We start from the raw sequence: 24,382 nt of genomic DNA, 5'->3' as shown, positions 1-24,382 counted from the left end.
CCGCTCAACGATACCAATTAGGAATCTCCTCACCAGATCCGAAGCCAGGGGTGTTGGCAATGCATAGGATAATGCAAAATTAAGGAAGGATTTCTGGACAGCCGCACTCCAAAACTTGTTGCTTTTATTGTAAAATAAAAAAAAAACCACAGGATACATGCCACAGCAAAAAGGGGTACAAACTGACGCGTTTCGCACTAAACGTTAGCGCTTAATCATAGCCGATTTTATTTTACAATAAAAAGCAACAAGTTTTGGAGTGCGGCTGTCCAGAAATCCTTAAATTTTGCAATAGTGCCCCATTGTTGGTGTCAGTGGCAGGAATTATGTCTTAAGGCCCAGATAAAGGCAAGACAAGTTTGGAGACCTCCATTTTAACCCTTTCACGCCAAAGCGTTTTTCTGATGTTTATTGCTTACAAGTTAAAATCTGTATTTTTTGCTAGAAAATTACTTAGAACCCACAAACATTATATACATTTTTTTTTAGCAGAGACCCTACAGAATAAAATAGCGATTGTTGCAATATTTTATATCATATGGTATTTGCACAGTGGTCCTTCAAATGCAATTTTTGGGTGAAAAAGCTACTTTCATGAAGAAAAAAAAAAGCCCACGGCCCCGGAAGAGGGGTGCAGGTAAGTTGCACATAATGGGCTAGTATGTGATGCTTTTACTTTGCTGGGATCAGAAGAGGAAGTAAAACCCATCAGCAATGCATACTAGCTCATTATGCCTTTGTCTTAGTTTTTTTTTTTACAACCTCTTTTAGGAGCAGTTGGGCATTTTTTTCAGCTGCCCCTGAACTCTCCTCTATGTTCTCTTATCAGTACATGTACACAGGGTTGTTTCATTGTCGTTTCTAGGCAGTCGAGTTTAAAAGCATTTTTTTGGAAAGCAAAAAAAGATGCGTTCAGGACCGATGTTCAGAGGCATTTGAAAACGCCTGTAACAGCTTGTAAATGCGACAATTCGCATTTAGCCGTGTTGTTTACAGTCGGTTTTAATTTCTGACTATAAAAAACACACATTTAAAAAACGCAAACACGGCATGTAAACGCAGCAAAACTGACATTTTTAAACATCGGTTACCATCTGTCAAGTCAAATCGTTCCGGAGAGGTTGCAAGACGTCCCTTGTACACTAAGCCTAATGGTGCACACAGTGAGACATTCAGCAGACCAATACTATCCTTTTTCCAGCTCACCTATCCTATTGAAAAACTTGTTGACTCCGCTCTGCTCCCCTCCCGGCAGCGTCTCCAGATATTCCTGCGCCCTGACCTCAAACAGACCTGTAAATACAAACAAACAGATGAGTTCAGCATCTTCCGTACACACCCAGAATCCTTTGTGCTCACAGCTGTGTCGGCATCTGCGGGGGCTGCTCAGCAAGCTCTCAGGGGTTGGGATTTCATATCAGAACAACAAAGACAACAGGAAATTAGGATGGGTACAAAGCACCGATAATGCTTCTGTTTAAGAATAGTTTCTGCTGTTTTACTAATTTGCAAATTGTTACACAGAAGGGAAAAGAAAAAAAGAAAAAAACGTGTATTCCTCCCATTGAGAAAAGGTTTTATATAGGATGCTGTAGTGTTGAAGTGCTGTGTGTGCTATATAGTATTAGTTATCAATTCATCTTTTTCAGGTAAGGAACATTTTTTAGCAAGTACAGAAATGTACCTGTCGGTTCCACCAGTAAATCAGTGTGCTTCCAAGTTCCTGTGCATGGAACTATTCATCTCAAACAACGTTATCTGCCATCTTGTGAACTACAGAACACCTTCCCCTATGTAACAATGTGTTGGACACCAGGCCCTAGGACTCTGCGTTGCTCTACCCAGCAACAAGTTGCTCCCTATAAGCGAGACCGTACCAGACTCCATCTCTGAACCACACACAGTATCACTGTACGGCTTGTGTAACCACTCGCCGCACTATTTTCACGTTGCAAATGGATCCTAGGGCCCTTGTACTTTAGTTCCTAATTTTACACAGTTAAACAGGTCCACCTCCGCAGTTGTCCCCCTTGGTCGCCGTGGGAGGCTCTCTCTGCGGTCGGCTGCGACTTCCGAGCGATTTGGTGTTCTCTTTATAGAATTCTCCTGACGAAGCAACCCAGTTGCGAAACTAGTCGAGATTCTACGTTGCTTGACCCCTCTCTTCACTGTGATCCTCTGTCTGGGGACCACCTCAGCCCGATGACCTGTATGGTTGGTCTCGCAATATGTCCATTGTTTGATATTACTGTTTTGATGTATTTTTATAATCATGTTTGTCTCTTTTTGATACCATGTTAATAAATTGATATATATCTTTTACCTCTACTACTCCTTGAGTTTATCTCTTTACACAGTACCGATATAGTCCTCTTGCCCCCCTTTTTTGCCTGGTCTCCTAGGTCCTTGGGGTCCCTTCAGTCCTAATTCTATTCTAAATGATTTCTAGAATGATGGTACTACCATTTCTTTATACTAAGAGGTTCTTATTTAAATCTATGTAATAATGCTGAGGAGAAAGGGAGTAGTCTGTCCCAGGATGACAATGCTACTTTTCCATAGATACAGTACAGTGAATGTGTGATGTCATCTTAGCATAGGAAGTATATTACTGGCAGGATCATTAGGTAAAAGTAAATGGGGAAAAAAAAACACAAAGAAGAATGGAACCACCATATCCAAGGATCAGCAAACTGAAATAAATTATATTTTTTCTTTCGGGTTTAGACACACTTTAAAGAGTAGGTAAACCCAACATTTCATATTCCTGATACGAGACTGCTGTACCATGTACTTGTATGAAAAATTATTCTGTCCTCTTTGTAGTGCTTCCTTTGTGTGCAATACCTGGTGTTCCTGCCAGTCCTCTACTAAAAACTGACAACACCAGGCATGAGAGCACAGTGTGGTCAGTGTTCTGGCTGTGCAGGGAGCTCAGCCTCAACTATCAGACTGGTGCTGACACCACTCCCCCCCTCCCAACCATTCACCGGGAAAACCAGTGTACAACCGTTTCTCCTTCCCTAGCTCTCTGGGCTCCTTGTGCAACTGAGAACAGACATTATGTGATTTTTTTTTATATGCATCCACAAATGTTTTGCCTTTCATTTTTATTTTAAACTGAATGGTTTGTTTTGCAGGGCGGTTGCTTACATATACTTTAATTTGCATCCTCGCTAAATCACTGTATAGATAAAGAAAACTGATAAAAAAAAGGCCACCTAAAGCAACAATTGCGTTGTCTTCAATAAGTCAGAGCAGACGAACAGACTGGCACTGAGGGAGAAAACAGGAAAGCAGGGTTACTGCAAATAACCTGAAATTGGACTCACTGACCTTTGGTTCCCTGTTTCCTCATCTCTCTCTCTTGGGTAAAGCCTCCAAACGTTTGAGTCTCCATGAAGACCTCCAGGAATCGGCGGACACTCTTGGAGGAGATGGATTTGCGAAAGGCATCGCGGAGGAGCGTCCTCTCCTCCTGCTCCCCAGGAACCATGAATAAAGAGTAATGACCAACTATCTCCACAAAGAAGCGGACAAAGGCCTCAGATACCACATCATTGAGAGCGCTGGAATCTGGAGAACAAATTTATATTATTTATGGAAAATTTGATTGTCGCCCCAATAAAAGTTATATTGATATTTCTGATGCTGAAATACATTACAAGGAACAAAATGGGACTTCCGTGGCTTAGAGGAACCTGCAAAAGTTTTCAGTTGCCAAAGCCACCAGAGTCCACTAGAAGGCCAAGCTTAGCCTGGCCCATTAATGGATAATGGTGAGCCTATTCTCGCTCATTAGAAGACAGATGGGATTTTATGCAGAGCAGTGCCTTATAACTTCCAACTAGCCAAAAAAGTGCATTACTTGGGCCCCTTTCACACGTGCAGACCGCTCAGAACCACCCGTCAGTTTTTTCAGGTGGATATGAACAGGCGCTCCATATACTTCTATGGAGCGTCGGATGTTAGTGGAGACATGTCCGCTGACACCCGATCAGCCCGGTTTCTCTCTGCTAAGTGTGACAGATGCAAACCCCATTTTGCATCCGTCTGGCCGATCGGATAAAAACGAACAGATGTTTGTTTTAATCAGACCATAGAGGAGAGTGGAGACCTGACTGACCAGTCTCTGCACAGTGTGCAGAGACAGACCTGTCATCTGCTGGCTTAGTGGGGATCAACGGAGCGATGCCCGCTGAGCAGATGATAAACAAGTTCAACTTATGTAGGAGGATTTGTTTTATCTGTATCTGCACTCTTCTCTGCTCTATTACCATTCACAGTGAAGAATGTACAACCTATCAGAGTTCTACAAAAAAGTGGGCGGAGAGCTGAAGTTACATTCTGCAGAACGCAGTGAAGAGAGTTCTGAGAGCAGATTAGTGGGCAGGGACACACCACCTTCACCCAGGAACAGAGCTGAGGCTGCCAATTAGCTGGAGGTCCCTTCCGTCACCAATTTTTCTCTTGGTGTCAAATTCATCAGAAGTGACTTCTGCTTATAGCAGAGGAATGAGACAGTGGACAAAAATGTCATTTAGTGCTCTGGATAGAGACAAGTACACACTATAGAGGGATATTCTTTACTCACATTTCATAGCTGAGGTTTACAAAAAAAAAGCTACAGCTTCAAAATCTTGGGTAAACTACATAGTGGGTGAACTCCAAAGACCAAAGTTTGGGGCCACATCATATAAATGAACCAAATGTCCCAGTTCTAACAGAATTTGTACAACGTCAAAAGGTTTCCTGAGCCAGAGGATGAAATCAAGCCCTAGGTTTGCACTTTTATTAAAAAAGCTAAAAAAAAAGAAGCTACAGATGAGGGCAGGGACAAAAAAAAAAATGATATTCTAAAACTCTAGAAACTCTACCAGTTACCTTGTTGCCCATTAGCAGACGTTTCTATTTCACTAGCAAACTCGTTCCTCTGCTCCAAGATCTGTTCCAGAGCCGCTTGCAGTTTCCGGGGGAGGATGGAGTCTTCATCATCCATCTAGAACACAAAAGGAAAAAAGATTCAGGATTGGGGGTTCTAAGGATAAAGCGGACTGCAGACATTTTCATTATTAAATGAAGGGTGATGGAAACATGAAAAAAGGCACTCCCAAATCTTGGGAATGATAAAGGAGAGGCGGGAGCGGACCATTAGTTGCCACAGTGCACAATGCATTTGGTAGGAAAATTAGGCTTAGGCGTCTCTCACTAGGCAAGAAGTTATATAGCATTGAGGAATAATAAAATAAAAAAAAAATGTATGTATGTATGTATGTATGTATGTATGTATGTATGTATGTATGTATGTATGTATGTATATATATATATATATATATATATATATATATATATATATATATATATATATATATATTTGGGCTGTTACTGATTAAAAATTTTCGTGTTCGATTAATCGATTTTTTTTAATCGATTAATCGACTAATTTTGATTAATTATAATGCACATACAGATCCAACTACTTTTAGCTGATCTCCTTGCAGGCCGATTCCCAGTGCAGCTACCAACCACTGGAAAAATGGATATCAGGATACAAAAACACACACAAAAAGGTAGCGCTCGATGGGAATGGCATTAAAACTTATAGTTTTCAAGTAGATAACAAAATAAGTATTGCACTGGAGATAAAATTGATGTAGCTACATTAACTGTAAAAATGGTGCGAGTAATACCAAACGGTAGCAAAAGCAGTCTCAAAAACATGTAGCCAAGTATGATACTGGTATAAAAATGTGTACAACGATACCACTGCTGAATCCAGATGAGGAGGGGTTAACATCAGCATGTCGGCATGTAGATGTCCCGTGAAGGGAACTATCACAACTCCCAGTGGATGGTTGTAGAATCCCAGGTTGATAGAGGGAAGTGATAGAGGGAAGTGTAACAGCCCTTGCAGATGGTTAGGCATGTGCAAAAGGGAAAAGTTTGTTTCGTTGTTTAATTAATTTCGTTAAGTTAGATTCGTTTTCGGAATTTGTTAGTTTGACCGAATTCGAAAATATATTTCGACCGGATTCGAAAACAAATTCTATTTGAATCGAATTCGAAAACAAATTCGAATGAAAATTGAAAGCAAATTTGAATCAAAATCTAAAAAATATAATCGATTTCTAAAAAAGAATACAATAAAATAGAATATAAAATAATAAAACAATAGAATGAAAATCAAAGAATAGTAAAGAACAGAACGGAATTTAATAGAATGTAATCAAATACAATAGAATATGATCTGGCTTCTTCTATCTATCTTCCATTTTCTGAAATTCGAAATTCATATAGAATGAACTCAAATTCGAATAGAAAAATATTAGAATACATTTTTTTTTTTATATTTATATTAAAAAAAAAAAATGTATTCTATTCTAATATTTTTCTATTTGAATTTGAGTTCATTCTATATGAATTTCGAATTTCAGAAAATGGAAGATAGAAGATAGATAGAAGAAGCCAGGTCATATTCTTTTGTATTTGATTACATTCTATTAAATTCCGTTCTGTTCTTTACTATTCTTTGATTTTCATTCTATTGTTTTATTGATATTATTTTATATTCTATTTTATTGTATTTTTTAGAAATTGATTTATATTTTTTAGATTTTTATTCAAATTTGCTTTAAATTTTCATTCAAATTTGTTTTCGAATCGAATTGTTTTCGATTTGGTTTCGAAGAGAATTTGTTTTCGAATTCAATCGAATTTCGTCCGCGGGTTTTCGATTCGAAAACGTTTGTTCGGATTCGGTTAAATTCGTTAATATTACAATTTGGGAATTCGTATGCACCCGAATAATGAAAAATTTGTCCGAATTTCGATTCGATTCGGAACGAAATGCACATGCCTACAGATGGTAAGGTTCCGCCGGCATGCAGATATGAAGGCACAGCAAAGGAGCCCTTCAGATGGACACGGCAAGCCCCGCCGGTGTCCGTAACGTCACTGGATCTCCAACGGAACTCCCTGAAGATCCGGAAGCCGGTGGAGAGGTGAGTACCGATCAAAAGAATTTTGATCGATCAAAAAAAAAAAAATTATGATTAAATCGAGGAATAGTTAATTTTGACCGCCCCAATATATACATTATATATTTTAAGGGACATTTATAAAGCCTGCACAGCATGAAAACGAGGTGCTTCCTGTAAGCTCGACAAGACATGAGTGGTCTTCTTTCTATTATCAAGGTGAAGCAGATGAGACATTGAAGGCTCTTTTAGTACCGACAGTCACACTCACCTGGCTGAGGAATCGATCATTACCGAGGTCCACCAGGAGAACCTGTATAGAAACAAAAACAAAGGTCTTTCATTTCCTGTTTCTCAGGGGATTTCCAGTCCCCTCTTTTGCATTTGCCCTCCTTCCTGCCTAAATGTAGTGTCCGCAGCAGCTGGGTCTGAGCCATTTCTACAGTGTACACATCCTCAGCTGTGGTTTGAGGTTTCCCTACCACTGACCAGAAATGACAAATCCTTTCAACGTTCTGGAGCCGGTCCAATCACTGCCCAGCCGCTGCTTTCCACCCACATTGAACAGGGACATCAGGAAACCGAAACTGCACGGATTAAAGGATACCTCCCATTACAGAAAGAGAAGCTCTTTAAAGCATCTAAACACATTCGCTAAAATCTCATAGAAGCTTTAACGAGACCCGATCACCAACATAAAACTTTGCAGTCAACACAGAAGAATCCACTTACTAGCAGCATTTTTTTATTTTATTTCCATAAACAATTTAGCAATATACTTCTGAACTTGCCGGAGAAGGAAGACTTCAGGGAATGTCAGTTTCCCAGCACAGCCCTCTTCCTCCTTGCACCTCATAGCCTTCTTCTCTTCTGGGAGTGTCCAATTACTGTCTGTGCTGGCCCAGCTCCTCCTCTTACCTCCCTTTATAACCTTTTATGTAGCGGTCAGGGAAGGAGTGGAGAACACAGTTGGGCAACAGCTGCGAGTCTTCTGTAGCAGCTGACATTATGTGTAAAATGGGTTGCACCCAGCAACAGTCTCAGGGCTTTTGGATGGCTACATAAGGGAGGCTTTTACAGGTAAACACAAGGCAAAAAATATGTGAAATATAATATAATCGTATGGGATAAATGTTGAAACGAATGGTCTGGTGACATGATCTCTAAAGTATGTCTAGACACATTGGGCCAGATCCACAAAAGGGATACGCCGGCGTATCTACTGATACGCCGCCGTATCCCTGTTTCTATCTTTGGAACTGATCCACAGAATCAGTTTCTCATAGATAGGCAGAAGATCCGACATGTGTAAGGGACTTACACTGCCGGATCTTAGGATGCAGTACCGCATCCGCCGCTGGGGGCATTTCGAGTCGAAATGCCGCGTCGGGTATGCAAATTAGCACTTACGGAGATCCACTCAATCGTAAAATTAGGGCTGCTTTTACAAAGTGTAAACTGTTTACACCTTGTAAAAGTAGACCCTTCTTACCCGCGACGCTGTTATTTTATTTTATTTTTTTCCCGCTGTATCTTTTTTTTTTACCCGGCGCGATTCACAAAACTCGGCGTAACGTAAAACCGCGCTATGCACGTCGGGAAAATGACGTCGGGAGCATGCGCAGTACGTCCGGCGCGGGAGCGCGCCTAATTTAAATGGGACTCGCCCCATGAAAATAGGAACGCCTTGCGCCGGACGGATTTAAGTTACACAGCCGAAAATTTCTAGGTAAGTGCTTTGTGGATCGGGCACTTAGGTAGAAATTTTACGGCAGCGTAACTTAAATGGGATTTTTTACGTTACGGCGGATCTTTGTGGATCTGGCCCATTTTTTCTAGTTTTGGATCGAGTGAGAAAGGATTGGAACTCCGGTCAGGTTTTTATGGCCACCTTTGACTCCATTAGAGATTTTCCCTCACTTCCTTCCCTGTTGGCAACAGTTCCAATAGACAGGAAGTGGAGAAAAAAATAAATAAAACAGTCAGAAAAATGGGACGCAGAAATAAAAATCTGACCAAGGTTCTAGCCTTTCCCTATGTTACTACAGGAAAGCGATTTTATTCTGTCTGTATTGCGGTTTAAAAAGTTCCCCCTCACCTCATGTTTGGTAAAAAAAATTCTCTGCAAATGAGCCATGGACAGCAACAAAAACCTAAAAAAGGGTTCCAACATTTCTTCAGGCCCATCTTAATGCATGGGCACCCGCATGGGGGCCCCATGACATTCTCATTACAGTATACTTGCCAACTGTCCCGGATTTGCCGAGACAGTCACACCTTATTAAACTGTCCGGGGATTGCCGTGTCCCAGAACCTGCATTGTGCCCTCCTGTCCTGACCATGCCCCCACACACACTGTACTGTGTCCTGCTTTACCCCCTATACTGTACCCCGTTAGTCTTTAAACAATGGCATAACAATATGCCATAAATCAAAGTTGAATTTACTAAAATTACTAATGGATACATTCTTAAGAGTAGGTGTGTAAATTGGGGCAGGTTGGTAGGGGCCCCAGTGCATTACTCTGTCCAGGGGCCCCATGATGCTATTAAGATGGCCCTGCCTCTCTAATAAAAAAAAAACAATTTTTTTTGTCTGAACATACACATTAACTGCTTGCCGACCAGCCGCCGCAGTTTTACGGCGGCAGGTCGCTCAGCTGTGCGAGATCACGTAATATTACGTCATCTCGCGAATCAGCCAATAGGGGCGTGTGCACGCCGCCGGAGGCGCGCGCGCCCCCTGGTCCCGACGCGTGTGCCCGGCGGGCGCGATCACCGCCGGGCACCCGCGATCGCTCGTTAAAGAGCGAGAACCGGGAGCTGTGTGTGTGTAAACACACACAGCTCCCGGTCCTGTGAGGGGGAGAAATGCCTGACCGTCTGTTCATACAATGTATGAACAGCGATCAGTAATTTACCCAAGTCAGTCCCACCCCCCCTTCAGTTAGAACACACCCAGGTAACATACTTAACCCCTTCCTCGCCCCCTAGTGTTAACCCTTTCCCTGCCAGAGGCATTTTTATAGGACTGATCGCTATAAAAATGCCAATGGTCCCAAAAATGTGTCAAAAGTGTCTGTCATAATGTTGCAGTACCGATTAAAAAAAAAAAAAAAAAAAAAAAAAAATCGCTGATCGCCGCCATTACTAGTAAAAACTAAATATTAATAAAAATGCCATAAAACTATCCCCTATTTTGTAAACGCTATAACTTTTGCGCAAACCAAACGCTTATTGCGATTTTTTTTACGTAAAATATGTAATGTAAAAATGTGTAATTTTTTTTACGTAAAATATGTATGTATACGTATCGGCCTAAACTGAGGAAAAAAAAAAAGTTTTTATATATTTTTGGGGGATATTTATTATAGCAAAAAGTAAAAAAATATTCATTTTTTTCAAATATTGTCGCTCTATTTTTGTTTATAGCGCAAAAACGAAAAACCGCAGAGGTGATCAAATACCACCAAAAGAAAGCTCTATTTGTGGGGAAAAAAGGACGCCAATTTTGTTTGGGAGCCACGTCGCACGACCGCGCAATTGTCAGTTAAAGCGACGCAGTGCCGAATTGCAAAAAGTGGACCGGTCATTGACCAGCAATATGGTCCGGGGCTGAAGTGGTTAAAACAAATGATTTGTTACTAACGATTCATCCCCTCCCTTTGAACCTCTCCAGGGGCCGACAGCTTATCATTTACAGCCATACACAGAATGGTGTTGCTTTTGGCATGAGAGGGCCCTTCTCTGCCTCCGGAAGCCATTAGTTAATTGCGGTAATTATTTCTCTCTAGTGAAAACTGGGCCACTGACCGAGTGCCAGAATCAGCATGATACAATGTGCTCATCTGTCAGCAATGTCCATGGATGAGCGTCCAGATACAAAATATCATCGTTTCATTCAAATTGTGATCAACAATGCTTTAGAGAAGTGTTATTTCCATGTAAAATTGTGACATGGCATTTGCCTTGGTATACTTACCCTGGTAAAATAAAACCCCAACAGTGAAACAAACGTATTACTACTTCACGTGGAACAATGGGCAAAATCAAAAACAAGCTGTATGTGATACTGCTGACTTTTAATAAACCAACATTTTCCCTACCCCGCGGTCCAGCGATGCGACCGCCCGGAGGCTCGCTCCTCTCCTCGGCGTTGTCATACTAACTGTGGGCACCCGGCTGTAACAGCTTCACAGCCGGGCACACACTGCGCATGCGCGAGTCGCGCTCTATTGGCCAGCCGATCTTCTGGGACCTAAGCTGTGTCCCAGAAAATTGATGGCAGGGAGGGGCCGCTTAGGGCGAGAGGAGCAGTCGCCTAGGTGGCCGAAGAAACCAAGTAGGACAGGAAGTCCCACTAAAAAGTGGGTACACACTACCCCCCAAAAAATGACATGCCAAATGTGGTATGTCAGGAGGCGAGGAGTGCTTAAAGCGGAAGTTCCACTTTTGGGTGCAACTTAGCTTTAATCTTTGGCTGTTGCAGAATCTTTGGCTGTTGCAGAACTACAAGTCCCATGAGGCATTGCAAGTTGCAGTTATAAGCAAGACTCCCCAAAGCAGAGGCATGATAGAACAGGTTAGGCACCCATTATTCCTGAGCCTAGGTCATCCTAGACCAGGCATGTCCAAAGTCCGGCCCGTGGGCCAATTGCAGCCCCCCTGGTAATTTGGATACATATCTTTTGTGGCCCCCATGCCACGTAAAATGCATACTGTATTTATCTGCGCTGGACAGGGAGGGGGGACGACGAGTGCCGTCAGATTACATACTGGAGAGTCTCCTGTTTATGCGGCGGCATCTGTAACAGGAAGTCCTGTCTCCTGGGCTGCCATTGGACAACTCTTCTGTCTATCATAGGAGGCGGGACATTGAATTAAAAAGGCTGCTGTGTAAACAGGAGATTCTCCTCTCCTGTATGTAATCTGTTGGCGCTTTTGTTGGACAGTGTAGATTAGTGCTTGGCTGAACACACTTAGACCAACTTTTAATGGTTCAAAGAATGTCCGGCAAAATAGTCGGCCCTCACACATGTTCACTTCATCAAATCAGGCCCTCTTTAAAAAAAAGTTTGGACACCCCTGTCCTAGACCTACCCCCAGCTTGCACCCGGACAGTTAAAAGTGACGCAACACAGTTAACATCTCATCGCTGTGTTCTTTCCTCCAATCAGCATGCTTCTCGTCCGCACACAAATCAATAGGCTCTTTGTAGTGCTTCTACCCCACATTTCAGCTCCGCAAGAGGCTGATACCAGGTAACATTCAGGTACTTACACTGCTTGTATTTTAAAGTTTAGATAAAGTACATTGCAGGGATTATAATAACCTTTGTTGCAGATTACTACCTTTTGTTATTCTGAAGGAATCCCTGCGCGTTTCTCTTTGCCCATGTGGGGAAATTAATCTAATGGGAGTGGTTTCATAATTATCAGTCAGCTGTGCACCTGCAGGACACTAATAAGGAAAGCTGCTGGGCCTGCATCCCTTTAGATGTGTTCCTAGTGGGAGTATCTCACCAAAAATTACATTTTTGTTGCAGGGGTTGCCTGAAATCTGACTTAGTGCAGACTTCTGGGAAAAATCAGTGAGCCAATCACACAAGCAGGAAATTATGTTTATAGGGTTTGTTCAGTACATTCTGTGTACAGAACTACTCCAGGTAGCCATATTGAATTTTCAGAAAAATACAGGGGCGGCAGATTGAAAAGGAAAGGCAATTCTTAATAACATTCAATTACAATATGACTCGTGTTGCAATTGTATACGTTAAAATAGTATCTTTGTTTGCCATTTCTTTTCCTACCCTTTAAAAATACATTTATTGATGTGTTAATTAACCAGTTACTAACTGCCCTATAGACGATATACATCTACAAGGCGGTTGCTTAATTCTGGGAGGACGTCCTCCCAGAATCGCGCTCCTGCGCGCCCTCTGGGGCGAGCAGACGGGAATGTCCGTGACTGCCGGGTCCTCCGGACCCGACGGATCACGGTAAATCGCCGCAGATAGCGGCGGTTTACCACGTGATCGCTCCGTCCAATGACGGAGCGATCACTTGTAAACAAACCGGCGTCATGCGATGACGCCGGTTCCTCCCTCTCTGTACCAAACGGTACAGTGTGAGAGGAGAGGGGGGGGGGGGGGGGGAGAGCGGATGCAGCACGAGTGCTGTGGGCTGGATCTGTGACAAATGCAGTCACAGATCCAGCCATCCATCCCTGCCCCATACTGTGCAATACTCCATCCCCATACAGTGCAATACTCCATCCCCATACTGTGCAATACTCCATCCCCATACTGTGCAATACTCCATCCCCATACTGTGCAATACTCCATCCCCATACTGTGCAATACTCCATCCGCAATACCCCGCAATACCCCACACTACCCCGCAATACCCCACACTACCCCGCAACGTCGCCTATGGGGATTTTTAAGAAGCGAAGTTTGGCGCCATTCCACGAGCGTGTGCAATTTTGAAGGGTGACATGTTGGGTATCCATTTACTCTGCGTAACTTTATCTTTCACATTTATACAACAGAATGAAGAAAAAATACTACATTTGCTAAATTTTATAACAGAAACAAAGAAAAACGAATTTTTCTTTTTTTTTTTTTTTTTTTTTTACAGAATTTTCAGTCTTTTTTCTCTTATAGCGCAAAAAAATCAAAAACCCAACGGTGATTAAATACCACCAAAAGAAAGCTCTATTTGTGTGAAAAAAAGGACGAAAATTTCATTTGGGTACAATATTGTATGACTAAGTAATTGTCATTCAAATTGTGAGAGCATCGAAAGCTGAAAATTGGTCTGGTTATTAAGTGGGTTTACGTGCCCAGTGGTCAAGTGGTTAATACAGAGCTGCAATCATTTGTGTCTTGTTTCTGCATAGAGTTCAGCTTTTAACTATTTGGCCTACATACAAGACTTCTGGAACTTTGTTCCAGAAGACAATAAGGCACTGTATTAAAAATCAATCAATACATTTTTTTTTTATTGTAATGAATAATAAGCTTCATTGTGCAAAGGTCTATTAAAGACCCCTTTGTAGTCTGTACTTTCTCACATCACTGATCTCACTAAATTGGAGCGTTATCAATTTTTATCAACCAAAACAGTACGGTTTATGTCAGAAGTGATATTTGAGTAGAAAGAACCAGTCTGTACTGTCCCCACTGCTATGAAAAGACTGAATGCATGCTTGGATTTGTATTGGTTATCCTTACACAGAACTTAATTTTTCCTCCAGGTGTGTGTTATAGATTCCAGTGTTACACAAAGGGTTTATAAAGTCAGTTTTTTGTTTGTTTTTAACCTTATTCCAAGCATTAAGGTAAAAAAAAACAACACACACACACACACACACACACACACACACACACACACACACACACACACACACACCCCCCACTCCCCCTAAATGCTTACCTGAGCCCAGTGGCGTGACTAAAACCTTCAGGGCCCCGGTGCAAGAAACCACAAAGGCCCCCCTGACCCACAGCCGGGGACCTTCCTTCTGAGCCCAGTGCCCGTATATAAATAGAAATATATAAAATAGAATAAAAAGAATTAAAAAAAAATTGAATATATAAAAATTCATTTTTATATATTCAATTTTTTATTTATTTTTGTAGGAGCCCAGTTGGGGGGCTTTGGGGAAATATCAGGGGTCTAAATAGATCTGTGATGCTTCTCCTTTGAGACAGAGAAAGGAGATTGAAGACACAGCCCTCCATCTCCTCTGCAGCTTCAACTGCACTGAATGAATGGACAGGAAGAGCTCAGTAGAGAGCTTTCTGACCATTCATAAACTGAAGCAAAGTAAACATAATTTACTTTGCCTTAATTATTAATAGACAGTCAGCTCCCCCTATCCAGACATACAGGGAGGCGGGTCACACTTGTGACCCCTGTTGGTACGCCCCTGCCTTAGCCCAATCTCAATCCAGCGATGTGCATGAAAACAGACTCTCTTGGCTCTCTCCTCATTAGCCAAGACAGCAGCAGGAGCCATTGGGGCAATTGCGGAGGAAGCAGGGGCAGGAAAATAATTTCATTAGCATGTTGATGAGGTGGGGACGAAGGAAACAAGCAAGATAAAATATAAGCACTATAAAACTTCAGCGTGCATCTAAACCCACAAATAAGAATCTAATATATATGGCAGCTTACCAATCCAAAAGGCTACGTGAACGCATTCCTGACACACAAAGAAACATGCTGCCCTTTAGCAGATGCGTGTCGGTGCCAGTAAATGCCAATGGCACCTCCATGCATCTGTTAACACTTGCCAAATGCATGGTGCTGCAGCACTATGCACTTGGTGCGGCATACTTTTGGAAAAGGGCCAGGGACTTCTTTTCTACGTTTCCTGTGCGTAGGGCAACCCAGTGAAATGAATGGGCTGCCCAACACATGAAAATGTGTGCATGCTCAGGTCGTAGCTGTAGGTGTAAATCTAACCTTAGATGTGGTGGCTGCGTTAGAATTTTTTCCCCCCTCTTTATCTTTAGCTGGTGATCCAGCCAAAAAAAACCCTTGTCCTAGGGTGAGAATCACACTCACTCTACTGTATTTTTGAGAAGCGAGAAGACATCTCTCCCACTTCTCATCCCCATAACATAGTGGAAGGCATTTGTATTTTACATTAGAGAACTACAGAGAGCCGTCTGTCCGTGTTCACCCGATCCGCTCTGCAGACGGGTGGAAAAATAGGATTTTCCTCCATCTGCAGAATCAGAGGATTGCGGACACCGATGAGCTTGGGTGTCAGCGGATGTTCATCCGCTGACACCCGTGATCTCATAGGGATCAATGTATGTCCCCTTTTTTTATCCGTAAACGGATAGATGAAAAAGCTGACACAGTCCCCATGTGTGAAAGGGGCTTAAGCCTAGGTTCACACTGCTGCGAATTCAAAATCGCGGTAAAATGCGATTTTGCCGCGATTTCGGCCACAATTTAATGTAAATCGCGGCCCGAAATCGCAAAAAGTAGTACAGGAACTACTTTTTGAAATCGCAGATGCGGCGTCGCACTGATTAGGACAGTGCCATTGTCGACAATTGCCGCCGATTTGAGATGCGATTTGACATGTCAAATCGCATCTCAAATCGTTCCAAATCGTACCCAGTGTGAACCAGGGCTAAAGCTTTGAAAATAAAACCTAGAAGCCGATTGGTTACTATGCACAGCTGCACTAGATTCTGTGTGCACCAGTTTTAATCAATCATCCCCTCAATGTTAAGAACACAGATGAGTAATTAAAAAACATTTTAAAAGCTATAAATCATTGTCATTACAGAATGCGATCTCTTTTAGGCTGGAAAGAAAAGCAACTGACTGCAACCGGTAAGGGAACAAAGTTTAGGCCGAGATGCAGAACTTGTAAAGTTTCTGCATGGACAATTGAATGACATCTTCAAAACATGGCAGTTTTATAGAAATGGAGACAATATGATAAAAATGCTGAATGTGGATCCTCAATATGCAACCAAACGTACTTATAGTTTGTTTTGTCTGCCCTTAAAAGTGAATGTGACCGACAACCTAAAGCTCACCTCTTCCACAGGCAGGTCCTTCAGACGGGGCAGAGAACTGGACAGCAGACCAATCAGAAATGGAGTGGGTGAACAGACGATGTCAATCATTGATGGAGGAAGCACAGGAATGTAGGTGTGTTGCCAGGCAAAAGGGTATATTAATGCAACCATGGCATGGCAGCATTTGGACAACATGCTAAAGAAAAAACAAAATTCAAAAGTCACAATGTGTTAAAATTTTTATTAGTAATTGATTGTGTTAAATAAGAACGATCTTATAATTATGAGGCACAAACCCATACACAGGAGATTATATTCATTTACATGCGACTTTGCCTAGGTGGAGATGATATAATGCTGCTGCAGGCAGGAAGAACGTTTCCTCTCTCAAACTGCCAGTCGGCATTCAGAAACCTTAAGAGCCCATTCACACCTAGGCGTTTTGTCGCCTGTAGTGTGACGCCGCTGCCGCCCCGACACGCCCGAGGGATGATTTAACATTGCCCTCTATGGAGATGGTTCACATCTCCACGCCGAACGCCTGCCGCCTGAAAAAAAGTCCTGGACCTTTTTTTCAGGCGGCTTTCGGCATAGGAGATGGGAACCATCTCCATAGGGGGACAATCTAGGGGCACATCTAGGCGGACAATCGCGGTGTTTTGTCGCCGCAAATCGCGGTACAAAACGCCGCTATTAGTCGCCGCAATTCGCGGGACAAAACGCCACGATTTTGTCCGACTAGATATGAATGCAGCCTAAAAAAGGTCACTGGACAAAGCAGCATATCATGAAATAAAACCGATACCTTCAGCTTTGCTTATAATGACGCCCAAAGACTGATATCTTTGGACACCATTCAGGTCACAGGATACTCCTAGCATTAAGAGTTTATGGCATGTGTTAAATTGGACCTTTCATTCACTTAAAGGGGTTGTAAAGGTTTGTTTTTTATTTTCTAAATAGGTTCCTTTAAGCTAGTGCATTGTTGGTTCACTTACCTTTTTCTTAGGATTTCCTTTCTAAATGTTTTTCTTTGTTTGAATTTCTCACTTCCTGTTCCTCCTCAGTAAGCTGTTCTGACTGACTTTCCACCGATCAGATGATGGTGGAAAGCTTACTGAGGAGAAACCGGAAGTGAGAAATCCAAACAAAAAAAAAAAATACATTAGAAGGGAAATCGAAGGAAAAGGTAAGTGAACCAACAATGCACTAGCTTAAAGCGGGGGTTCACCCTTAGAGGGCACTTTTCCCCCTTAGATTCCTGCTCGTTATTACTAGGGGAATCGGCTATTTATTTTAAAATATGTGCAGTACTTACCCATTTACGAGACGCATCCTCTCCGTCGCTTCCGGGTATGGGCTTCGGGAATGGGCGTTCCTTCTTGATTGACAGTCTTCCGAGAGGCTTCCGACGGTCGCATCCATCACGTCACGATTTTCCGAAAGAAGCCGAACGTCGGTGCGCAGGCGCAGTATAGAGCCGCACCGACGTTCGGCTTCTTTCGGCTACGAGTGACGCGATGGATGCGACCGTCGGAAGCCTCTCGGAAGAATGTCAATCAAGAAGGAACGCCCGCTCCCGAAGACCCATACCCGGAAGCGACGGAAGAAGATGCATCTCGAAAACGGGTAAGTACTGCACATATTTTAATATAAATAGCCGATTCCCCTAGACCGAACGAGCAGGAAGCTAAGGGGAGATTTTTTTTTTTTTAAAAAATGGGTGAACTCCCGCTTTAAAGGAACCTATTTAGAAAATAAAACACAAACCTTTACAACCCCTTTAAGTCTGCATGAAAAAAATCTGAAATCGCACAATACACAGCAACAGTAAAGTTAAAAAAACAACAAAAAACCTCAACCTGTTATAATTAAAAAGCCATCATAGATCTCCAGTCCAGTGGCTCGGTTGAGATGTCAGTTTGCTTCAGGCAGAAGGAAGCATGGTCTCCTTTCCCCCCCAATGTTTAGACTGCAACATTGTAACTTTAGTCATAAGGTTCTAGCCTGCAGCAAGGGCTGATCCAGATGTTTGTGGACACAGCCAAGAACTGCACAGGTTCCAGGATTTACACGATTGTGTCATCAGAGCCAGCGTCTTAGTCCAGGAATTCGATGGTAACACTGGATGCTGGCTGATCAAAGATGGAGAGGAAAGTAGATTAAGCCTAGGTTCACACTGAATGCGAACTTGCATGATTTCAAACTGGTATTTCGGTCCAACTAAGGGGGGGGGGGGGGTGTTCATGCACAGTCTATTGGAAAAAAAAAATCCCCAAAAGTAGTGCAGGAACTACTTTTTGGAATCTGTGTGGTGCCGTAAAGTTACCGGCGCACCAATTCAGACGGTGCCATTTCTGGCAATAGGCTCCGATTTGACATGCAAAATCACATGTCAAATTGGCCCAGTGCGAACGAGGGCTTAGGCATTGTTGGGGGGGGGGGGGGGGGGGGGGGTTGTACTGTGATAATAAATACCTGGGAAAGCATTATTTTGCATTCTTGTACTTTAAATTGTTCTAAAGGGTCAAGTGTTTTTACCTTCATGCATGCATTCCCTGCATTAAGGTAAAAAAACTTGTGCCTGGGTTTACCCCCCCCCCCCTGGTTCACCCCCTCCCCCCCTATACTTAACTGTACCTCATCACTATCCAGTGCGATGCATGAGAACACCGGCTCTCTCCCTCCTCACAGAGTAGATTGATTACCATTGGCTGCTGCCGTACATCAAATCCTGTGACAAGAGAGCAGGAGGTGGGGCCATGCCATGATTTCTGTGCCTATAGACACAGGCAGCATGGCTTGGTATCAGGCCTGCACAAGTGCATTCATAAGGAAGCAACTTTCTATGGGGGATTTCGCCGAAGAGGGGCCAGAAGTGCCGGCTGGGGACCCCATAAGAGAAGGATTGGGGCTGCTCAGTGCAAACCTATTGCACAGAGCAGGCAAGTATAACATGTTTATACAAGGAAAAATAAATAAAAAAAATAATATTTACAAATCACTTTAATATAAAAATATATCTGATGCTAGGTCCACTTTAACTGGAGTCTTATATTTCATAGTCCTTGGAAAGTTTAAAGCAAATTGTATCATCAGATTTAAAGCATTTGGCCAGTTTAAAGAAACTACATATGATTTAACATGACAGTAACCATGTAACACTAATTTGAGTTGTTCCATTAGAGTATATCCCCATGACCAAGGCTGGTAGTGAAAAGGAGTTTGAAAAAAAAAAAAAAAAAAACACACATTCCGATTGCAAGTACTACAACATGGAATTTTATACTATCCTTCGTTAAGCAATGGAAAATTTGACGTCTTTTGCAGAAACGATCTGTCTCATTTGCAGGGTTCTGCTCCTAAGCCTTAAGAAAAGTTTATTAAATCTGGGCAGTTTGTCTTTTTGTGAGATTAAATAAACAGGCAAAAGCAGTGCAATATATGTGCTTGACAGTATCACTAGTCGCCTGGAACATGGACACTTCTGGAAAAATGCCCAGAATCCCACTCCGCGCACACACCACTTTATAATTATACGCCGGGTGACATCAGAGTTGAATGCTATAATGTTTACTGCCATCTCCATAGTAACACAACAGGAAGAGAGCGGGAAAATATGTACGGAGTTAACCCTGCAGCAACCAGGAAATTGGTGGAGGGCAAAACAAGTTCACACGTGAAAATAGACTTATCTTAGAGGAAGTGTCATGTTAAATACAGGCCAGGTTCACTGGGTTAGAAGCACAACGTTTTTTGTTTAAGGTCTTTCAGTACCACAGAGAGTATATAGCAACAGAACAGGTGTTGGAATGAGTTTGGCATTGTAAATGGTTTTATAACCTCAGGGTTTCCCAGAATTGAAAGGAGATATGGGACCAAAACAGAAAATTCATAAACACTACATAGCACTGTATGGAGCAGCCGTTCAAGTCCGCCGTCAAAACTGACAGGCGGACCTGAACGGCCCGATCCTGTGAAAGGGGCCTTACACTCTCCATTACATCCTCTTCCTCCTTTCCCCTTCTTCGCTCATTCTTCCGCCATCTTTCCCTTTCTTCTCTCTGTATCTTCCCCTCCTCTCCATTTCTCCCCTCTCCTTCTCTCCACCCCGAGCCCCCCCCCCCCCCAAAAAAAGGGGGGGGGAGAAGTTTTCCCTTACTGCTCTTGGTTTCCTCCCGCTTCTTACCCTCTTTCCAGGGGCACATCATGAAATCAGCTGGGTCAGTATGCAAGATGAGAAAAAAAAAATGTGCGTGGCCTAAATTGCACTATATATTGGGTGTGGCTTCATAGAGTTAGAAGACTTACATAGTGCAGAATGTGGTAATGTTAAATAGGAAATTTATAGGGCAGCGTGTACAGCGTGGGGTAGCACGTGCAGGAGAGGGGTGTGGAGTGTATGGAGGTGGGTAGTATGTGCAGGAGAGGCGTACAGAGTGTATAGAGGTGGGTGGTCTAAACAGACCCCTGACATCTCCCCTTTTGAGACATACAAAGGGGCCGAGAACAGAGACTCCCCAGTCCATTTCTCAGCAGCTCCAGTATTGAAGAGGAATGGACAGGACATAAGAGGCTCCTGTTAATTCGTAAACTGAATAAAACACTGATTACTTTGCTCAGTTATCAAAAGTGCACAGGAGCAAAATCGATAATCGTGTCCAATTCAGAAAATTAAGGGGCCGGTAAAAAGGACTCGCTTGCTGGCCGCCTCTTCCTACAGTCTCCATCCTGACGTTCCCACAGCAGCCAGCAGGAGAGGAAAGAAGCTGGCTGCGTGGTTGGGGGGGGGGGGGGGGGGGGAGAAGGACACGGAGGGGGGCTGGAGGAGGATGACACAGAAGTCATGATCAGTGCGGCAGGAGGGACAGTTGCAAGCATCCCTGTATGGCATTTCAGCTGACAGCGAGAGGTGTAAAAGTGTCTGTCAGACACTTCGCTGTCAACCAGGGGAGCATCATGTGTGCAGGCACCCCCCCCTCCCTCGGGGCCCGTGTGTAGTGAACACCCTGCACACATGGAAGATGCGTCACTGCCTTTGCCTTCTCTACACCCCCCCAACAAAACAAAAAAAATCTTTTGCCTTCCTTCTGTTTCTTCCCTTCATTTCTACCCCCTTTCCCTTCAACCATTCCTCACCATCTTCCTTTCCCTTATTTCTCTAGAGTTTATTTCCCTACCCTCTGTCCCTACATTTCACCCACTTCCACCTTTCCTCTTCTCTCCATTTCTTCCCCATTTCCTTTCAATTTCACACTCCCTCCCCTTTCCCCTTTCCAGGCTTCTTCCTCTATTTTTATGTACACATTTTTGTGCAAACATCATGCACGCACTACAGTGCTTTTTTTAAACATCTATGTAACTCTTATACACCGCAGAGTGATGATGTACATGTGCAGCATATTCACATTTTTACACACTGCACACCAGCACAATGGTTTGGTGTGAACTGGGTGCATAGACAGCAATAGTATTTGCAGTGTTCTCGAGTTAAAGCGGAAGTAAAACCATCTATTTGATAGTTTAAAAAAACTGTTAACATTCCCGGCATGCCGGAAATGCTAGATGTCACATTTGCTTGTGCTCTCAACCAAACTGTCAAACCATCCAATGGCTGGTTTCATAACTGATCACATGTGCAGCATCGTGGCAGTTGCAGATTAAACAAAGGCCAAGATGGCAGCTTCCTTGGCTGAAAACAATAGGAGGGTTTACTACCACTTTAAAGCGGGAGTTCACCCATTTAAAAAAAAAAAAAAAATCTCCCCTTAGCTTCCTGCTCGTTCGGTCTAGGGGAATCGGCTATTTATATTAAAATATGTGCAGTACTTACCCGTTTTCGAGCTGCATCTTCTTCCGTCGCTTCCGGGTATGGGTCTTTGGGAGCGGGCGTTCCTTCTTGATTGACATTCTTCCGAGAGGCTTCCGACGGTCGCATCCATCGCGTCACTCGTAGCCGAAAGAAGCCGAACGTCGGTGCGGCTCTATACTGCGCCTGCGCACCGACGTTCGGCTTCTTTCGGAAAATCGTGACGCGATGGATGCGACCGTCGGAAGCCTCTCGGAAACCTGTCAATCAAGAAGGAACGCCCATTCCCGAAGCCCATACCCGGAAGCGACGGAGAGGATGCGTCTCGTAAACGGGTAAGTACTGCACATATTTTAAAATAAATAGCCGATTCCCCTAGTAATAACGAGCAGGAATCTAAGGGGGAAAAGTGCCCTCTAAGGGTGAACCCCCGCTTTAAGCCAGCATTGACCAACACAGATCACCACAGTCGCTTCAAACGAGCCCCCAAGGTTCTTCAAAAACACAAGTACTGTATATTTAGTAATCAGTTTTTCAAATACAAGTTTCTTTGTTCGTGATGGAATATGGAGCAGATAAATTCACAACAGCGAATTTTCATACTGTAGAGATGTTACACGACACACACCTGCACAATACCGGTGGTAGATGTAGCATTCAATAGACCCCTATTAACATGGGTAAAAAAACACAAAACTGTAGCATGATTTTTTTTTTTAATTCATTCAATTTCAGCACAAAGATGTGAACAAAAGGAATAAATTGGATTTCTACTAATAAAGACATAATAAAAAAAGTTTCTCTACCTAAGGGTTTCTGCCATAAAAATGACTCTCCTTTCCAGAAGGAGAGAGGCGAAGACTTGTATGAGGTGCCGTACACTGAGAGTGGAGAATAGCGCTTCAAAATCCACATGTTCGAGCCTGGAATCCAGAGGTCGGCAAAGTTCAATCACCTAGGAAGAGAGCAGAGGTGAGCCACATTCCCACCAAATACACATAGGAAATGCTCCAACCAGTAAGTGAATGCACTCAAATTTAAGCGAAGACACGCTTCCACCAATTAAATGAATTCTGACAAATCACGAGAGCTGGGGCAATTACCCCTCCCGTCATAGGCTCTGTGAATTCTGTCAATCACAGCTTGCAAGAAAACTATCAATCATAGCTTAGGAAAGTTCTCCTCTCAACCACAACTTGGGGAGAAATCCTCCTCTCAATCACAACTCAGAGGAATTCTCCAGGCAGTTATAGTTTAAGGCCTCGTACAGACGAGAGGATATCCGCTGGAAATGGTCCGCCGGACCGTTTCCAGCGGATAAATCCTCTGGCGGATTTGGATCTGATGGCTGTACACACCATCAGATCGAAATCCCCGCGGAATACATCCGCGGTGACGTGGCCGCGCCGTCGCCGCGACGATGACGCGGCGACGTGCACGACCCTGGAAGGTAAATACTTCCACGCATGCGTCGAATCGTTACGACGCATGCGAGGGATGGGAGCGGACGGACTGATCCGGTGAGTCTGAACAGACGACTGGATCAGTCCGCTGGACTGGATTCCAGCGGATAGATTTCTTAGCATGCCAAGAAATTTTTATCCGCTGGGAATCCGTCGGCTGGATTTTTATCCGCTGGGAAATGTCCGCTAGGCCGTACACACGACCGGATCTATCTGCTGGAACTGATCCGCGGATCAATCCCAGCGGATAGATCCGGTCGCGTGTACGGGGCTGTACGGCTCACAGCGGGGGGGTTCGGTGTGTCCCTGTTCACCGTTTCAGGTGCAAATCAGGTCAACATTTTTGGTTGAATTCGCACCTGAAATGGACCAGAACACACACAGGACCCTTCTGCAACCCGGAGGTGTGTGAACTGGCTCAATTGAGAGGCGGTCACACTCTCCTATCATACGAATTTGATGCAGGGAAACCAACATCCAATTTTCATCAGTGTGAACCCAGCCGCAGGGAATGTTCTTGCCAATTACAGTTTGGGGGGAATTCTCCTGCTTTTCAGAGGCCTAGAGAATCCTCCACCATCAAC

At 43.4% G+C, this 24,382-nt stretch overlaps 1 protein-coding gene across 3 annotated transcripts in view; it reads right to left on the bottom strand.

The window, feature by feature from the left end:
- The window catches only part of DENND2A (DENN domain containing 2A), a 172,969-nt gene that overhangs the window by 4,678 nt on the left and 143,909 nt on the right, over positions 1 to 24,382 (bottom strand). For all 3 annotated transcript variants that reach the window (XM_040345728.1, XM_040345729.1, XM_040345731.1), the window contains 6 exons: positions 23,142 to 23,290; positions 16,545 to 16,722; positions 7,249 to 7,290; positions 4,885 to 4,999; positions 3,337 to 3,576; positions 1,207 to 1,293 (listed from right to left, as the gene is read on the bottom strand). In XM_040345728.1, the coding sequence (XP_040201662.1) occupies positions 1,207 to 1,293; positions 3,337 to 3,576; positions 4,885 to 4,999; positions 7,249 to 7,290; positions 16,545 to 16,722; positions 23,142 to 23,290 (811 nt within the window). The remainder of the gene's footprint in view (positions 1 to 1,206; positions 1,294 to 3,336; positions 3,577 to 4,884; positions 5,000 to 7,248; positions 7,291 to 16,544; positions 16,723 to 23,141; positions 23,291 to 24,382) is intronic.

Source organism: Rana temporaria, chromosome 3, assembly GCF_905171775.1.
Source record: "Rana temporaria chromosome 3, aRanTem1.1, whole genome shotgun sequence".
In the NCBI taxonomy this organism is placed as follows: Eukaryota; Metazoa; Chordata; class Amphibia; order Anura; family Ranidae; genus Rana; species Rana temporaria.
The sequence above is the reverse complement of the archived record's forward strand: the minus strand, read 5'-3'. Positions and strand labels throughout refer to the sequence as shown.